General features: G+C 38.5%; 2 protein-coding genes across 2 annotated transcripts in view; one reads left to right on the top strand and one right to left on the bottom strand.

The window, feature by feature from the left end:
* The window catches only part of LOC149588592 (UPAR/Ly6 domain-containing protein bou-like), a 105,503-nt gene that overhangs the window by 49,754 nt on the left and 37,707 nt on the right, over positions 1–18,042 (top strand). The gene's annotated exons all lie outside the window — the stretch shown is intronic.
* Positions 41–14,427, bottom strand: upSET (SET domain-containing protein upSET). The gene is made up of 20 exons (XM_089862360.1): positions 14,285–14,427; positions 13,557–13,722; positions 13,306–13,463; positions 13,106–13,153; positions 12,850–12,989; positions 12,619–12,776; positions 12,514–12,555; positions 12,275–12,442; positions 11,884–12,189; positions 11,692–11,801; positions 11,254–11,346; positions 10,835–11,168; positions 9,409–9,857; positions 7,948–8,302; positions 7,387–7,843; positions 6,143–6,735; positions 3,818–5,315; positions 3,298–3,465; positions 3,088–3,176; positions 41–2,454 (listed from the first exon to the last, which is right to left on the bottom strand). The coding sequence occupies exons 1-20, from the start codon at positions 14,425–14,427 to the stop codon at positions 1,735–1,737; spliced, it is 6,195 nt and encodes a 2,064-aa protein (XP_089718486.1). The 3' UTR covers positions 41–1,734.

Genomic DNA, 18,042 nt, shown 5'->3' on the forward strand with positions numbered 1-18,042 from the left:
AATAGAAAATAACAGTAGGAATAAATTAACGAGACAAATATTTGAAATGGAAATTCACTGTTTTTTGTTTTTTGTTTTTTAATACCACAGCTATTTCTGGCAATGAGTGAACATTGAGAAAAAGTAAAAAAAAAAATAAAAGGAAAAAAAATCAAACAAAAGATATTTACAGGACAGTTACAATGAAGATGTTAAAAATAAGTTATCACATGATAAATTCCTTTTTATATATATTTATATTATATACAAGTGTCCTGATCAATTTTATTTTTTTTTTTAAGTTTTTATAGAGAATAAGCTATACTTTTGCTTACATTACGATAAATATTTTAATTATTAAATGGTTTGTTTGTTTTTTTTTTTTTAAAGAAAAGCTTTTATTCTTGTTTTTTTTAAACTATTTATTAGGTATACTTTGTTGTTTTATTATAAAAGAAGGAAAAATGTTTGTTTTTTTATATCTGTTAAAAGCAGAGCCGAGAAAACTTAAAAAATATGTTTAAAAACGTAAATCTTTTTACGTTTTACGTTTCTTTTTTGGTTTATAGGAATATTTCTGAGCAGTTTTTTTTAATTTTATTTTATTATTTCTCCCTCCCTTTTCTGCCTTGTTTTAAAATTTGACGAATTAAATAATAATAATAATATTAAAAAAATGCAACAGCTTTTACATTTTTTTTTTCGTACTCAAAAATGTCAATGACAAACTTACATTAAAAAGTGACGTAATAATCATAATCATAATCATGAAATACCAACTTCGTTTTTTTTCCTCCTTAGAACTCTGATGATTAATTATGACCCAATGTTTTATTTATCTTTTATCTTTCGCGCGGTAAAAAGGACTTTTATCTCTTAATAAGAAATTTATCATTTCGGTAAAAAAGCAGCCTTCGTTAAAAAGAATAAGTTTTTAATGGAAAAAGGAGAAGAAAACCAGGATTTAAAAAAAAAGACAAAAATATTTTAACCTTTTTTTTTTGGTTTTTTTTTGTGATAAAAGTTAAAAACTACTACAAGAAAAACACGCTTGTTTTTCCTTATTGTTTTTTTAGTATTAGAACCACAGTTTGTTACAACACAGACAAAAATATATATATATGTATACTTTTTACATACTTTCCCAGCGGCAGAGATTATTTACAAGTCTTTATGTTTTTTTTTTTTTTTTGTTTTTCTAATTAAGGGAAAGTAAAAAAGTCATTTTTATTTTGTCTTTTTGTTTCTTACCAAAAACTTTGTGAACTTTTTTCCTTATAAAGTCCGTCCGTCCGTCCCTCCGTTTCTTATTTTATTACAAACATATCTTGAATTTTTGTCTGTGTGAAATTTATATATTTTCTTGCAATATTTTAATATATTTTTTTTTTGTATTTTTATTTTATATATTTTTTTAAAACAAATTATTTAAAAAATTAAAATAGGGGGGATGGATAGTTTCTTTCTTTCCACTCTTTATTATTATTTTGTATTTTTGCTTGCTTTGTTTTTTTGAAATATTATAAAAGAACTCGTTACTCGTTACTTTTGAACTTCTTAACGTTAATTTTATCACGCAGTTAAAAATAATAATAATAAAAAAACAACTTTAAGACCGTAAAAACAACTTTAAGACCATAAAAACAAAGGAAATAAATGTTACAAACATTTTTTTAAAGAATGAAATAAACAAATAAACAAACAAACAAACGGTTCTTTTTCCGTTTTTACAATAAAAATAAAAAAAGGACAAACTTACGTCTTACTCTGTGGCCTGCATTCTTTGTAATTAGACGATAACAAGGAGGATGAGGAACTCTTTACAATATTGGGTGGTTCCAAAGGTGGCGGAGGAGGAGGGGGTGGTAAAGTAGCCAACTTATGAACCATGGCCCCGACGGAAGCGGGTACCGCCACCGAATTTAGAGCAACTATACCTTGAGTCACCGGTTTCGCGTTGATACCACCAAGATGGTGGTGGTGGTGGTGTTGGTGGTGGTGATTTATTTGTCGCGGAGGAGGGGGTGGCGGTGGTTGGGCCAAATGAATAAAATGATTAACCGCGTTAACTTTCACTTGTTGTTGTTGTTGTTGTTTCTGGACTATTAAAGTTTTGACGCCGCCGATACCGCCGGTGTTTGGACACGGGGCGGTGTTGTTTATTTGATTAGAGACCATGATTGAGCCGGTGGTGTTGATTCTGTGGTGAGTGACGGCGCCGGGCGGTATAGAAGTCGCCTGTTGCGGAGGGACGGCCAATATCATCGAAGAATGATGAGGGATTATTTGATGGGGATGCGGTAAAGATGGAGGCGGCGGAGGAGGAGGAGGCGGGGGAGGAGGAGGGGGTGCGGCCAGAGGGGGCGGAGTTGGAGCCGCCATAACGGAGGAACACAGAACTGGAATTGGCATACCGACAGTCGGAGGAGGGGGTGGCGGAGGAGGCGGGTATAATTTATTCTGATGCGAAGAACCCTGTTATTAAGGAATACAAACCATTTCAGCTAACGACTCTTTACTTTCACTATTAAACAGGGTTTGGACGAAATTTTAATCTTGTAAATCCCTTAAGTTTCCACCAGTTTATCCCCGACGGTATATTGCTAATATCCTTGACCCTTTTAAGTAAGTGTTTACCAAAGTCCACTCAGGGTTCGTACGAAATTTTTACATTGAAAATCCCTGACTTTTCCAGGTTATCCCTGACCAAATTTTCGCAATATCCCTGACCATTTTAAGGTATTTACCAGAGCCCACTTCATCAGACCTGTCTCATATTTAGCATTGGTCGAAGCATGGTTTGATATATCAAACGAAATCCCTGACATATCCCTGACTTTTTAGGAAAATGTTTTAAATCCCTGACTTTTTCTCATATTTTCCATATCCCTGACTTATCCAGGTTATCCAGGTTCCGTACGAACCCTGCCACTTCATAATTACACCTGGCCCATATTTACAACTGCTCAAAGCATGGTTTGATGTACCAAACGGAATCCCCTGACATATCCCCGACTTATCCCCCCCATTTTCCAAATCCCCGACTTATCCGGGTTCAGAACGAACCCTGTTAACAAATAACTAGGATGGAAATAAATGGCAGCCTACCTGCGTAACGTATAACTTAGATGAAAGAGGTGGCGACTTCCCCACTTTGTGCGTATGACTCGAATGATTCATTTTGTGATTTGTGCTTGCTGTTTTTTAAAAAATTCAAATTTAATATATAAAACAATCGCGTTACCAACAACAGGAACATACAAACAAATAAAAAACGAAAAAACGAAAAAAAAAAAAAAAAATCCCAAGGCGACGTACCAGAATGAGATGAAGATGACGATGATGATGACGAAGACGATTTTTCATGATCATCAAATCGCAATTCTTTTTTGAGCTTTTCCGACCTAATAAATAAATGCTTCGAATTCTCGTGATCTCTGGCCATCTTCTTAATGTTCCCTATATTATTATGAACGGACGAATGCCCTGCTCATAAGAAAGAGCAAACAACTAGCGTTAAGACCACATTATTTGACGCGCGGAGTGATATGTTCCATAAGGTATGACACCTTCCTACACTTCGTTATGCTACATAGAGACTTAAAGCTCGAGCTAGTTCTAGCAGAACGACGGAAGCGAGAAAGTTTTGAAGTCCATCTAAGTCCTATTTAGTCTGTACTAAGCCTTTGACAGCGCCAAAACCAGGCACGCGTCGCTTTACCTCTAATCTATGACCTACCTCCCTCACTTCATGACAAAGCTCCAGTTTCAAAGTTACCAGAGATTAACAAACTTAGGGAACATATCTTTATGGTGGGTGGTACGCGTTCTACAATACCTAGTGACAAGGAAGTTGGTCTCTTCAGAATTGGAGGAGCCGCAGTATCCGAGAAGAGAAGTGGTAAAGAAAAAGTCGAAGACGATTGTATGATGGGAGACATTTTGCTAGTATCACCATTGTCCGTTAAACCATTGTTGTTGTTATTATTGCCACCGCTACAGCCAACCTTGCCAACATTTTCCTTCATTCTTAGGCGATACTCCGATAAGGAAACTTTCCTTTTAGGCGCTGTTGAGCCAGTGGTGGTCCCACTAACGGGACTATTAGGAATTGTAGCCTGCGTAGGCGAATGAGGCCTCTTTAACTGATTGGTTACCGCAATGTCGTCGATTTTAGGAGCTTGGCTGGTGTCCATTGGCGAAGGAGTAGAGTTTGCGATAGCCGTGGTGGTAAAGGTATTGAGGCCCGAATCGTCTCTTACGAGAACCCGCGTAATTGGTCCATGTTTTGGCATTGGCGAGTTTAAAACGCTATTTTCTTGCGAAAATGGAAGTTCGACCGTTGCATTTTTTTCCGGAGTTGTCGCTATCGCTTTAACGGGCGAAGTGTTAGAATTTAGCAATTTGGGGGATAGTGGAGATGGATTGTTGGCGGCGATTTTCAAAGCTGTTGACTCTTGGAGCATTGGTGGTGGTGGTGGTGTTGGGGTCACCAGAATGGTGGTGGTGGTGACTTCGGTTTTTGGGGTTTCGACTAAAGGTAAAACTGTATGAGATGAAGAAGGTGGTGGTGGTGGTGGGGGTGGTGGTTCGTGTATTAACGCGGGGGGAGATAGTTGGGGCTCAGCGGCGGTATTGTAAAGAGATGGCAACAAACTATTTTCGACGATTTTATCACTACTGGCGTTTTCCAACGATTCAACAACTTCGGTATTGGATACCCAAAGTTGCTTATCAACCAAGATATTCGCGTCATCTTGTTGTATAACTTCCTCTTCAATGTTTTGGCAATTTGGTTTCGAGGAATCGACAAGAACAGTATTTTCGGGTAACAGTTCAACGTTTGAACTAACGCTCGCGATAGGACTAACGAATCCCGGACTGACGACGAATTTTGAATCTTCAGAGACAACTACAGTTTCAGCTACGGTTTGAATTTCTAATAACGCGGAAGCGATGGGAAGTAATTCAACCAAGTCCGGCCTTCTTTCACGTAGGCTTATCATTTCTTCACTTTGAACATAAGGTAGCTCGTTCGAAGGAGGAGCTATATCGTTATTATTTACAAGAGGAGGGGGAGGAGGAGGGGGTTCAATTTTCGGTTGTTCCGATAGTTTTTCCGAACAAGATTCGCGCGCGTTTGTTGCTGGTGGTATCAAAACAAGACTCGATTTCACCTCCGTGGAGGTGGTGGAAGAATCAACAAGGGCGGTAGTATTAGTTCTAAGAATTGAGCTATCATTTGTTACGTTATTTTCACAAAGAATGATTTGCTTATTAACAAGGTTTTTATCACAAACGCTGTCACTACTCTTCACCAAATCTTGAGTCTCCGTCTAAAAACATTTTATAGTACGCCTTCCGTTAATATTTTACAAAACTAGGCAACTCTTGACGCGCAACATTGCTACAACCAAGAAGTTATATCTAGTTTATTAGGGAGAAGGTATAAATTCGCGCCAGATTTCCAGCTTTATCTCCAGTTCAAACGTAGACGTGTCCGGAGTCAATCCCCGTCTCTAAATTACACTTAGCATCTCATTGGTTCTTGAAAACTCACGTCAGCGCGACGACGCGAGTGACGAAAATTAGTCATATTTTTCCGACTGAGGAGAGGCAGCGAAATAGCCCGGCGCCTCCTTTTACGTCCCCCCTTGTATTTTGAAAGGGGGACTGGGACTATGGCCCGCGCGAATACAAAGGCATCTTATACCTTCTCTCTGAGATACTGATATAACTTCTTGGTACAACTACAGATCCCACGCAAAAATTAAAATTTCTTATAGGAAAAATGGGACGTTTTTTCCCGGAATTATAGGATTTATAGGAGAAAAAATGGGTGTTTTTATAGGACTAAAAATACTCGGGACACGATACTATTTTGGCTTAAACTATGTAGAAAAATAACAAATTGGATTTTACTTTGAAAATTCAGAGGAACTTAATTAAAATATAATCCTAAGTGATCTCCGTAATTTCGGGGGTGTCTAGTCAAATGTGAACTAACTAAATGTGATGCTAAGTCAGAAATATAGGATTTTAAAGGACCAGTGGGCTCCCTGAAACTATCTTAACAAGTTAACAACCCAAAAATATGAACTCCTCAAAATGAAAGAAAAAAATGAAAATAACAAAAAAGAAGAAAAAATGCGCAAGTACTTACATCCGATTCTCCATTCTTCTGTAAATTTTCTTCCACTTGAATCGAATCTTTCACCGCGACACTTTCCGAAACAATTTTTTCCTCAGTTTTTATTTCACATTGGTAAGAAGACAATTTGTCCAACGCTGGACATTTATTAAAATCATGGCTTAAAATAGTTTTATCGGGTATTTCAACCACTTTAGTTTCTTCCAACGCTGCGCCTTCTAGTTTTTGTAACCCTTCACTGGACACTTCAATCGCGTCTAGATGATTTTCACTCGCGACTACTTTGACGCATGATGGTAGTAAATTCGCGTTTGGGGTTAAATCCGTTTTAGCAACGTTAACTGGCGCAACCGCCGCGAGTTCATTCTCGGGGACTTTGGCGGTGTTTAAGGTGTTGTTGTTTTCTTCTAAATTACCGCCACTAGGAACAAAAAGCGGGGCGGACGTCGCCGAGGTCGCGTTTGATTGATGTTCGGGACTGGCACTGGATGAAGACGCGGAAGGTGGTCTGTCTAACATGGGGCAACCAGGAGATAACATGCCGGGGGAGACCGAATCCAAAGATTCTCTCATTAACCTTCGTTTCTTTAAAGGAGTTACGTAATCTGGGGGTAAAATAATAAGGGAAAAACCCTTTTACTTAAAGAAGTAACAGCGTACGGTTTAATTTTGACTAAAATCCATAAAAAGATATAACATGATTGCCACGACCTAAACTATTTAGGTCGAATTGTAATTTTTTCTAAACATAACTAAACAATGAATAAGTAACGTAAAACATGGCGGCCATCTTGGATTTCTGCGTATCCAGGGTTCGTACGAAATTTTTACATTGAAAATCCCTGACTTTTCCAGGTTATCCCTGACCATTTTAAGGTGTTTACCAGAGCCCACTCCATCACACCAGACTCATATTTAGCATTGCTCGAAGCATGGTTTGATATAACAAACGAAATCCCTGACATATCCCTGACTTTTTAGGAAATATTTTTAAATCCCTGATTTATCCCTGATTTTTTCCCCTATTTCCCATATCCCTGACTTATCCAGGTTTTCCAGGTTATCCAGGTTCCGTACGAACCCTGGTATCTGTATAGTCTCTACTACTGATATCAATTTCCCTGACCTTTTTGACCCATTTTGAAATTCCCTGACCTGTGGCAACCCTATATAAAGAACGTCTCGTTCTCCCAACCCACAATTCAAAAAAATACCAGAAAAATACAAAAAAAAAACAAAAAAAAACGGGTACTTACCACCGGGTGGAGAAATGCTACTCGGACTCCCGACATCTTGGCAAATAGGTCCTGGACTGAGACATCCATTGTGCATTGGAGAATAATGTCCATTTTCCATCATCTCGTCATTAGGAAGCGAAGTAGGAGTAGTAGCTTCGTTTCCATCAATACTTTCATCCATGGCTTGCCTCAACCACCTCTTCTTGGCTGACCCTAAACTGGTAGCGGGTCGTCCACCCGAAGCGCTATTCCTTCTCAAATGGGAAGCCGAAATTCCACCGTGAGGTGGATTATCCTTTGTACACCTGAAATAACACGGAGGCGGTTGCTTGGCCAGTGAAGGTGTCCATCCTTCGGTCCGAACTGAAAGTGGGCAAGAAACTGGAACTGGAGAAGAAGACGCGGCGGCCGCCACGGGAGCGGCGGCGGTAGGGGGATGGTCCGCTTTTTCTTGTAACCAGCCTCGCATAAGATACTGCAAAGAAAAACAAACCAAAAACCCACAAACGTCACGCAAAGAGAGTCAAGAAACCCAAAAAACAAACAAACCCCAAGGACAAATGAACAGTAAGCACTTACTCTTTTGGATTTTGGAATGATACATTCTGGACTTCCAGTCACTTGACTGGTGAGAACTGGTGGAGGAGTGGAAGTTGGTTCTGGTACATTGTTCCCGCAAAAAGGATTGGCCATTATATTTACTACGGCAGTTCCATTTAAAGGATGATTGGGTATAGGAGTTCCCGGTGAAGAGCCACTAACACTTCCTCCACTACTCATATTTTGTTGCTGCTGCTGAGACATGGCAGCTACACTCGCGGCCGTATTCAATAGTAGAGCTAAAGGATTTTCATCCGGAGAAAGCATATCCGAGCCTCCACTACTAGTCCTATTCCTTCTGCGAGCTACGCTACCCGAACCCCGTCTCCGTTTCCTAAAAATAGACCAAAATCTCCTATGTTTAACTGACAAAATAGTCTCCTATATTTAATAAATAAATAGACGAAAATCTCCTATATTTAATCAAAAATAGACGAAAAGCTCCTATATTTAATCAATAGACGAAAATCTTCTATATTTAATCAAAAAAAAAAGACTAAAATCTTCTATATTTGATCAAAAAAAGACGAAAATCTTCTATATTTGATCAAAAATAGACGAAAATCTTCTATATTTGATCAAAAATAGACGAAAATCTCCAATATTTAATCAAAAATAGACGAAATCTCCAATATTTAATCAAAAATAGACGAAAATCTCCAATATTTAATCAAAAATAGACGAAAATCTCCAATATTTAATCAAAAATAGACGAAAATCTCATATATTTAATAAAAAATCTCATATATTTAATAAAAAATCTCATATATTTAACCAAAAATAGACGAAAATCTCCTATATTTAATCAAAAATAGACCAAAATCTTCTATATTTAATCAAAAAATAGACTAAAATCTCCTATATTTAATCAAAAAATAGACGAAAATCTCCTATATTTAATCAAAAATAGATGAAAATCTCCTATATTTAATCAAAAATAACTATCCTCTTCATAAGTTAAAACCATAAAAAGGGTACAGAAATCCGTTTAACTTTGACCTTTTCAAGACTGAATAAAAACCTCTTACCTTTTCATTATAACAAGAAATATATATATATATAAATTCTCAATATAGTTATTAAGTTTCTACGACCATTTATAAATGTTCCTAATACTTTTGACTTATTTTTATCGGAATCAAATGCAAAAGTTTACTCTGTTATCTCGATGAGGTTCGCAGTAATAATAAAAAAGGACAAGGCCTACACTCGAGATACGAGAAAAAAAAAAAAAATATATAAAAGTACCATACCAAAGTACGATGATAATCTTATTATAAAAAACATACAATATCTATTTATGATAAGATATTGCCAATTCTTAACGCAATATAAAGAAAGAAAAACGGAGATAACAACGGAATATGGTGCATATGCATTTATATAGAAAGAACCCATCACGTTGCAAAAAAAAAAAAGGTAATAATAAAAATAACTTACCCTTTTTTATGCCTGACAACAGGTTTGGTTGTCGGTGTCGGTGTCTCTTCTTTAATTACCACCGGAGGTGCATTTTCCACACTGGGTGGTACAGTTGTTGCAGTTGGGTTGCTACCCTGATTTAGGCAAGGACCATTTTTGCTGACGTCTGTTACGGGTGTTGAAGTCGGAACGGGTGGTTGCAAAGTCGCTGCTGCCGCGTCTTCTTCCTCCTTAACCTTAGTCTCCGGTGATTGTTGATTTTCAGGTTGTGGCGGCTGCTCCTGCTGTTGCTCCTTTGGCTCCTGTTGCTGCTGCTGTTTCTGATTTTTGTCTTCGGTAGTTTTATCCCCTGTCACTTGTTGCTTCTGCTGAGCTCTATGATTAGCAATTGCTTGCCTTCTTTTTGCCATTTTCTCCATTCTTTCAAAAGCCTTCATGTACGCGTCGATTTTTCTCTCTTCCCTCGTCTAAGAAGTAAAAAGAAAGAAAAACCACAAATTTCGCGATTAAACTCGAGAAAACCCACAAATTTCGCGTTTAAACTCGAGAAAACCCACAAATTTCGCGATTAAACTCGAGAAAACCCACAAATTTCGCGTTTAAACTCGAGAAAACCCACAAATTTCGCGTTTAAACTCGAGAAAACCCACAAATTTCGCGATTAAACTCGAGAAAACCCACAAATTTCGCGATTAAACTCGAGAAAACCCACAAATTTCGCGATTAAACTCGAGAATACCCACAAATTTCGCGATTAAACTCGAGAAAACCCACAAATTTCGCGATTAAACTCGAGAAAACCCACAAATTTCGCGATTAAACTCGAGAAAACCCACAAATTTCGCGATTAAACTCGAGAAAACCCACAAATTTCGCGATTAAACTCGAGAAAACCCACAAATTTCGCGATTAAACTCGAGAAAACCCACAAATTTCGCGATTAAACTCGAGAAAACCCACAAATTTCGCGATTAAACTCGAGAAAACCCACAAATTTCGCGATTAAACTCGAGAAAACCCACAAATTTCGCGATTAAACTCGAGAAAACCCACAAATTTCGCGATTAAACTCGAGAAAACCCACAAATTTCGCGATTAAACTCGAGAAAACCCACAAATTTCGCGATTAAACTCGAGAAAACCCACAAATTCCGCGATTAAACTCGAGAAAACCCACAAATTTCGCGATTAAACTCGAGAAAACCCACAAATTTCGCGATTAAACTCGAGAAAACCCACAAATTTCGCGATTAAACTCGAGAAAACCCACAAATTTCGCGATTAAACTCGAGAAAACCCACAAATTTCGCGTTTAAACTCGAGAAAACCCACAAATTTCGCGATTAAACTCGAGAAAACCCACAAATTTCGCGATTAAACTTGAGAAAACAACTTTGTGACGCAAAACTACGAGTTAAACGCAAGGATCAATTGAGGAACATACCATTTTCTTCCTCCTTTCCGCAGCTTGCTTCTCAGTTTCCCTTTCCTGAGGTTCATCGTGATTCTTGGCGTCCCCCTGATGCTGATGTTGATCATCCTGAGACTCTTGAGTCGCCGCCGCCGTCAATTCAGTCGCCGTAATTGTGGCAACTTCTCGATGTTCCTCCTCTTTCAAAAGCGTCTCTGATTTAACCGGTATAGAGTTGACCACGCTTTTAAGAGGAGTTGTAGGAGTTACGGGAGTAATCGGAGTCGTCGCTTTCGAAGACTGACTGCTATCATCTTCTAAGGAACTTTTTTTCGAGGCGCGTCTTCGCCTTGGTTGAGGTTCAGTCCTTGAAGCGGAAGAAAAAAGACAAAGAAAACCGGAAACCCTTCAGTATTTCCTTCAAGTCAACGGAAGACCACAATGATACTTACATCTGCACATGCGCTTCTTTATTGGACATCTTATTGTGTAACGTAGCTATTCTACAATCTTCTCCGACGCATGCGCAATCTATTTCACTTATACTGAAAGAATTACGTTAAAATTAGAAGTTAACGTTAAGCTGTTGTAAAGTTAAAATTATTATTCATTAATTAATTAATTAATTAATTAATAAAGTAATTAGCCTTATTCCTGATCAGCGCCATCTACCCATAGCGGTGACTTTGAGAACTACTGTAAGCGGCAAGCCAATCAGATGTCGCTAAAATCTGTTGACGTCATTTTTGGTAAGACCCGAGAGTGCCCGTCAGTGACGTCACCAGATTTTAGCCACATCTGATTGGCTTGCCGCTTACAGTAGTTCTCAAAGTCGCCGCTATGGGTACGTGGCGCTGATCAGGAATAAGGCCAATTAAGAAAAGACTTACCAATCTTTATAATTGAAATCAAAGGGTATGGTGACCTCGTGATTTCTCTTAATCTCGCAACAAGAGAATAAGAAAATTCTCAGAATTCCATTTTGTACAATGTGACGAATCTAATTCAAAAAGGACCCGTCAAAAAATTAGTAATTAACTCCCCCAAACACCGCAAAATGAGAGATGAACTGAACGACTTACGAGAGCATTGGGTGTACACGATCGTCGGACGAACCTGGCCTCATTCCCGTAGACGCGAGCGTCAATACAGACTTCTTCGCCAGTTGGATATATTCTGTAGAACAGGACGTAAGGATAGCACCTTTTATTGAATACTGGATTTTGTTGCCTAAATTGAGAAACTAATAGAACTTTTCCACGATATTCCGTGATGGGTTGATGACTGCCAACGTCTTGTAAAGTAACGAGACCTTTTCCTCCCGGAACCGGTCCCATTCTGCACAATCGTACATCCAAAACGTCGGATACCTTTTTGACATGTTCGTCCTAGAAGTAAAATGAAACTTAACAACAAACAACAACAACAACAACAAAGACGCAGGGAAAACGGGAGGACGAGGTCGTGTCTTACTTGTTGGCCATTCAATTTTAAAGAAGCCAAGAGCATTTGAACTTCGGGAGTGAATTGATTATGGGAAGCTTCCTCGTACTTATCCCCCGATTCGCTAAAGCTATAAACCCAAGCATCTTGGGCTTCTTCTCCATCAACAGTGTTAGAAGCGTCGCTGCGACTTTTGGTCTAAAAGTGACCATTAAGATTACCATTTCAATGACCGCTAAACCTCGCAACTGTAACTGCGTAACACTTACCCTTCTTCTAGGTTTGCCCTTCTTTAAGTCTTTATCCTTTTGCTAAAATAAAATAGTCAACCGAAAATGTTCAACCAACCATCCGAGATCTCCCTTTAAACATACCTTTAAACTTCTAAACTTCTTAGTAGAACGAATAGTTTCGTGATGTCCCATCTTATCCACGTGATTCTTTTTAGTTCTAACCCCTCTCCTTCCACCGCGATGATGTCCCCCTATTTTTAACCCATCATCCTCAGCGGTATCATCGGAACTTGATTCGGCTATAAGCAAAAACGGTTAAACCACACTCGCGTCTTCGCGGTAACGAAAACGTCCAAGTGTAAGTTGACGTACCGGTCATTTTCTCTCTTTTACGAGCTTGTAGCGATTTGGCCTTTTGCTTGTCAACTTTCCGAGGAGCGCAACGTTCGCACATATAAACATCGGGCATGTTGTTTCTATCTAAGCCCATACAATCAACGTGTTGCCACGCCCTACATTGATAACGGGGGAGAATTAAATAAAAACCGCCGAGAGGGCAATGGTTAACGCTACTAAAAACCACCCCAAGGACAGATTGCGCGGCTTAAAAAAGAAAAAGAAGACTTACAAGCATTTGTCACAACAGATCATATACTCGTCATCGTGATTAAATCCGCTAAAAATAGGGGAAAAGTTGGTTTTAAGTTATCGGGACGCTCAACTCAAACATCAACGGTTGGTGGTTCTTATAGGGCTTCCAAAGTACAAATCTTAAACATTCTTTTTCGCAGGAAACTAAGAGATTTGAAGGGTTTAAACGAGACGTACCAAATACACCTGGTGATGCTTTCACCTGGTGGTTCTTCCTCGTTGGTAGTCGACGTGGTAGAAATGATGGAAAAACTGGTATCATCGTCTAAAGTGGGGTCATTTGGCTTAGGGGATTGAGGAGGCGTGGGTGGAGGGGGAGCGCCGTAATTGTGATCCTTAAACAAGAACATTCGGTTTAAAACTAAATGCCCAGTCACGAAACGGAAGGTAGAAAGCGAGAGCAGCGATCTTTCGAATCGCTATCTTACTTGATAAGGTAGGCCGAAACAATTGGCGTAACCGACGGGTTTAGAGGATTCTTTAGAATGATGAGATTTAGAGCTTCTATACGAAGTGTGAACGTTATTAACCGGCGTTGGTTCTTCTAGACTGCCAACTGTCAGTCCAATATCACCCGCCGATATTGGCAATTGTCTAAGGGATCAAATTAACATATTTCACTTCAAAAACGAGCGAAATATTATCACTTTACCCACGGGGAAATCAACTATTAGATTCTAAAAAGGAATTAAACTTTGACGCGCTTCTATCTTCAACAAAAAGGAATGTCCTCTAACTTAGACGAGCCGACAAAAAGTGGCGTACAATGACTTTATATCGAGTTAACTTTCTTTACAATCAATATGGGTAAAGTTACTTTATTCGTGGCACAACAGTCAGTAAGTATATTAACTCGGACACGAACTATAGCTGTAGTGACCAGTACATAATAAAAAAAAGTCAGGTGACCACACGTGTAGCCAACCCCAACAACCCCATACAGACTAAATCATAATCAATAGTTAGGGTGGGAAAATTGTCTTTTCGTCGTTAGCTAGAACCCCCCCCCCCCCGGAGAAACGAAACTTGAGTCATTTTTGCTTTTCTCTTACTGAAGTCTAGGTAGGTACTTATTATTAAAATTAATAGATTTTGGGGGCTGCTTGGCACGCCACCACAAAAGAAACACGATTATAAGAAAAAGGTTAATACTCACGGTAAATTGGGTCCCATTTCAGACGCGACAATAATAGCCGATGTGGTTTGCGTAACGTTTCCAAGAGTATGAGAAGTTTCAGTTTCGATAATACAATCGGCTGGAAGAGGACCCGTGCCTCCAATATGAAGGAAGAGGCTCATGTTATATCGCCTTTAAATTTCGCGTCGTTAAACTCGAAAACGCAACAACAACAACAACAACAACTCGACTTAGGCGAGAGTCCGGCCTGATTTTCATACATAAATCGCGACTTAAAAATGAAAATAATCGTGTTCGTCCGCCGCGATAAGATTTTCCCGTTACTGACAATTTCAAAATACTATGAGGGCTTTTGAAATGGCCCTGGTAAAAAACCAATTTCACGGCGTACTGTCTAGCGACAGTGAACCAGAGGTCCATGGCACCAAAAACAAGAAGAGCACCTTAGAACAAAATAAAAAGGGACGCCAAATTAGCATATATTATCTTTTGGAACATCAGCCTAGATAGATAAATTTTAAAAATATGCAAATTAAGCCTACAGAGCCATTAGCCTTGGTTCGCGCAATACTGGCAACACTCGCCGCCAATTAACTATTATTTAATTAAATGTCAATCTACAAAAGATAAGATAGCTGAAACGTGACAAACTGGTAGCTTTTAAATTGAACATTTCGTTATTTTTAAGCAAATATGAAAGGTATTTCCCTTTAAAAAGTGGGAAGGTGATTTGTTATCACACCTATTAAAATTTGCATAGCGCGTAAAGACTGACATGACTCTTTCCCTACTAAAGTTAAAGTTGTCAACCCAATATTTTGTTGCCAAATTTCTCCTCAGAACTCGTATTAGGGTTCGGACGAAATTCCCTGACTTTTCCATATGATATCTGAGGAAATATTTGCCAATATCCATGATCAATTTTAAAGTGTTTACCAAAGCCCACTTCAGAACTACACCTGGCCCATATATATGCCATTCCTCGAAGCATGGATTGATATACAAAACGAAAATCCCTGACATATCCCTGATTTTTAGGGCAAATCTTTAAATCCCTGACTTTTCCAGGTTCCGTAAAAACCCTGGACAGGGATGACCCAAAGAAATTTCCCAGAACTTCTACAATAGGACATGGATAGTGTATTCGTAATTTCCCCATCTAATTAAGCCTAAATGTCAAATTAAAAAAATTCCACATGATTCACTCCATCAAAAAGTTAATAAAAGCCATAATTAGGAGTTCCATTAACTAGTTCATCTCATTAATATGACAGATGTTCCATATGTAAACAACCACAGTCCAAAACACAAGAGATTTGAATTACCCCGACATAATTTCTGACATAATATATGTATACACCCGGGAAGCCAAATTAGCCAATTAGATAACCAAGGGGTGGCTAGAAACGTAATAAATTTGGCCAGCTGGCAATAAAATTATTGACTTTTCGCCTCTCTCTATGTTCTTGAAAATTTTGTAGGCAAACATATCTTTATAGATAAACCCCCAGTGTAGGCCTACTCTGTGGCAAAGCTGATAACACAGTGGGCAAACCAGTATGACGTAAGTGTAGAGAAACATCAAAACCCGTGGTGTAGGACGCGTTCCTTATATCACCTACAAAGGTTTTGGAAATGTTACGTCTTTACTGTAGGCCTTATTTAGAGTAAAGTAAATTATTTTGTGTAAATATCCGACCCCTCACTACAAAACTAGAGATGGAAAAGCATTTTGGCGACGGGCGGATTGAAAGCAGCGTGTAGAAGGGGAGAGAGATGAGAAACTCGAAAGAAAATCCGTGGAAAAGGGAAGAATCGGATCAGTCCATTTTGGCGCCAAATTACGAGGGGCGACTGGGTTTCCATAGAGTATTTCAGCGACTGATATTCTCGTTTTTGACTACGCTCATCAAAAAATGACAGTTCTAGGTAGTCCGGATGCAATGTCGCTTTTCGAGCTCGCGTTTCATCAAAATACTCTATGTAGGAAAAGGAGGGAAAAGCGGGGGGAACGGAAAATACGACGAAAATAGGCTACGCTAGACTGTAGACGCGACGTGCTATTATCAACCTGCTTGCCTCCTCCCAGCCTTTTAAAGCCTCTATCCTCCGTAGCCTTTGAGCGGCTTCCTTTACCCAAAAATCGCCAGTGAAAAATAGTTTTTCCGACGAGGAATTTTGGGACAAACCAAGCGGCTCAAAGATTGTAGCAACTATACATTTGGGAACTATATTAGCTCTCTTTCCCGCCACCCCTTCGTACTGCTTTCCAAGCTGCCTGTGTAAAGTGCTACAGCGGGGACCCACCCTTCTGCTAAAGGTTTCACGGCGTATATTATTTTTTTCAGGGAAAAAAAAGGAATTTAAGGGGTGGGAGATGAGAATATCTCTAACAGGAGGACAGGTAATCTTTGTAAAAACCAAATAATGCAGTTTAGGATATTTTAGGATATTTATTTTTAAAAGTTAATAAAATTTAGGGCCTTGGCAAGACATTCCTAGAATGGGAGACGCGTAGCAGCTCGGGGTAGGGCGGCATAGCGTTAGTACTTTAGCCTAATGCGCATTTTAGGCTTAGGTTATGTTTCTGAGAAAGATAGGGCTTCTAAGAACCTTTCAGAGTAGAATGTTGCTTAATATTTTGTAATATTTGGTTTGTGTGTATATATATTTTTTGAACTATTAAAAAACGTAAAATTGGACCAAAATGCGTAGGTTTTTTCTCCTCCTAACCCCATAATTACAGTTTCTACCAAGCAAATAAGAGGCAAAACCACCGAGCAAAGTTTAAACTAATATGGCAGGGAGGGTAGAGAAGAAGAAAAAAAATGTAGTCGGCCATTTTTAAAGCCGCGCTAGAGCTCGAGAAAACTGGTTAGGTCGCATACGTAAGAAAAGGGGCCGCAAAAAGGGGATAAATCACGCATGCTCTTTTGAAAAAAGACGTGCTTTTAACGGGGAGGAATGAAAAAGGTCTGGAGGGTTGTAGTTATGGCGGATTTGTTTTGTACAATCAAGCGCGGTATATCTACTTTAGGTTAGGGCGACATGTTAAAAAAAAATAATAAAAAAGATCCCCGCATATCAAAGGCCAGCTAGATGTAACGCGAACTAAGTAATTTTGTATATACATTTACAATAATACTACTGCCTGTCTGCGTTATAAGGTTGTTTTGTACATAACTACGTTTCGCGGTGTTGTACAGATTTGGAAAATCCCGAAAATTTTGGAATGAATCCAAAAACCTCAATCATAGGGCCTCTCTATTTTACTACGTGAACTTATATAAAAACAGATATATGTTGATCTCTCTCTAATGCTTTTGGAAAACGTGTCAAAATATTGTATATTTATCTGGTTAAAATTATGTATCGCTAGTATTATAAATGTTAAGGCCATGGTTAAAATATATAAATGCTGTTGTGCTTTTCACTAGGAGACGAAAGAATCAATAAACCCCAGACAGGTTTGACCAATATATCTGAGAGGCCATTACTTCTACCCATCTAAGACTTCTTAGATGGATATTTAAATAGTTTTCGATTAATATGCTAAGCCTTTTAGCTTGGGAATAAATATTAAGTGTTTTTAATCTGGCACAATCCATTAAAAATCTCAGTGATGTAAAATTAGGCTTAAATTCTTTCTTAATAATAAGTAATAACTGAAGGTTAGTCCTAACTTGACATAAGAGTTTGAGACTTTGGATGCTTTGTTTTTCCTTGATTAGGCAAAATAATAGTCTACTAAAACCTTAAGGTTGTGTTTTCTACAA

This window comes from Phalangium opilio, unplaced genomic scaffold (assembly GCF_054372755.1).
Source record: "Phalangium opilio isolate 3A_F unplaced genomic scaffold, DU_Popi_V2 ptg000540l_1, whole genome shotgun sequence".
NCBI classification, from domain to species: Eukaryota; Metazoa; Arthropoda; class Arachnida; order Opiliones; family Phalangiidae; genus Phalangium; species Phalangium opilio.

What these genes read in the sequence shown, in the direction of transcription:
- upSET (XM_089862360.1), bottom strand. Translation starts at nt 14,427, where the DNA reads ATGAGCCTCTTCCTTCATATTGGAGGCACGGGTCCTCTTCCAGCCGAT. An exon ending in AAAGAAGCGCATGTGCAGAT is followed by an intron (nt 11,169 to 11,253) that starts GTAAGTATCATT and finishes TTCCGCTTCAAG; the next exon opens with GACTGAACCTCAACCAAGGC. An exon ending in CGGAAAGGAGGAAGAAAATG is followed by an intron (nt 9,858 to 10,834) that starts GTATGTTCCTCA and finishes TTTACTTCTTAG; the next exon opens with ACGAGGGAAGAGAGAAAAAT.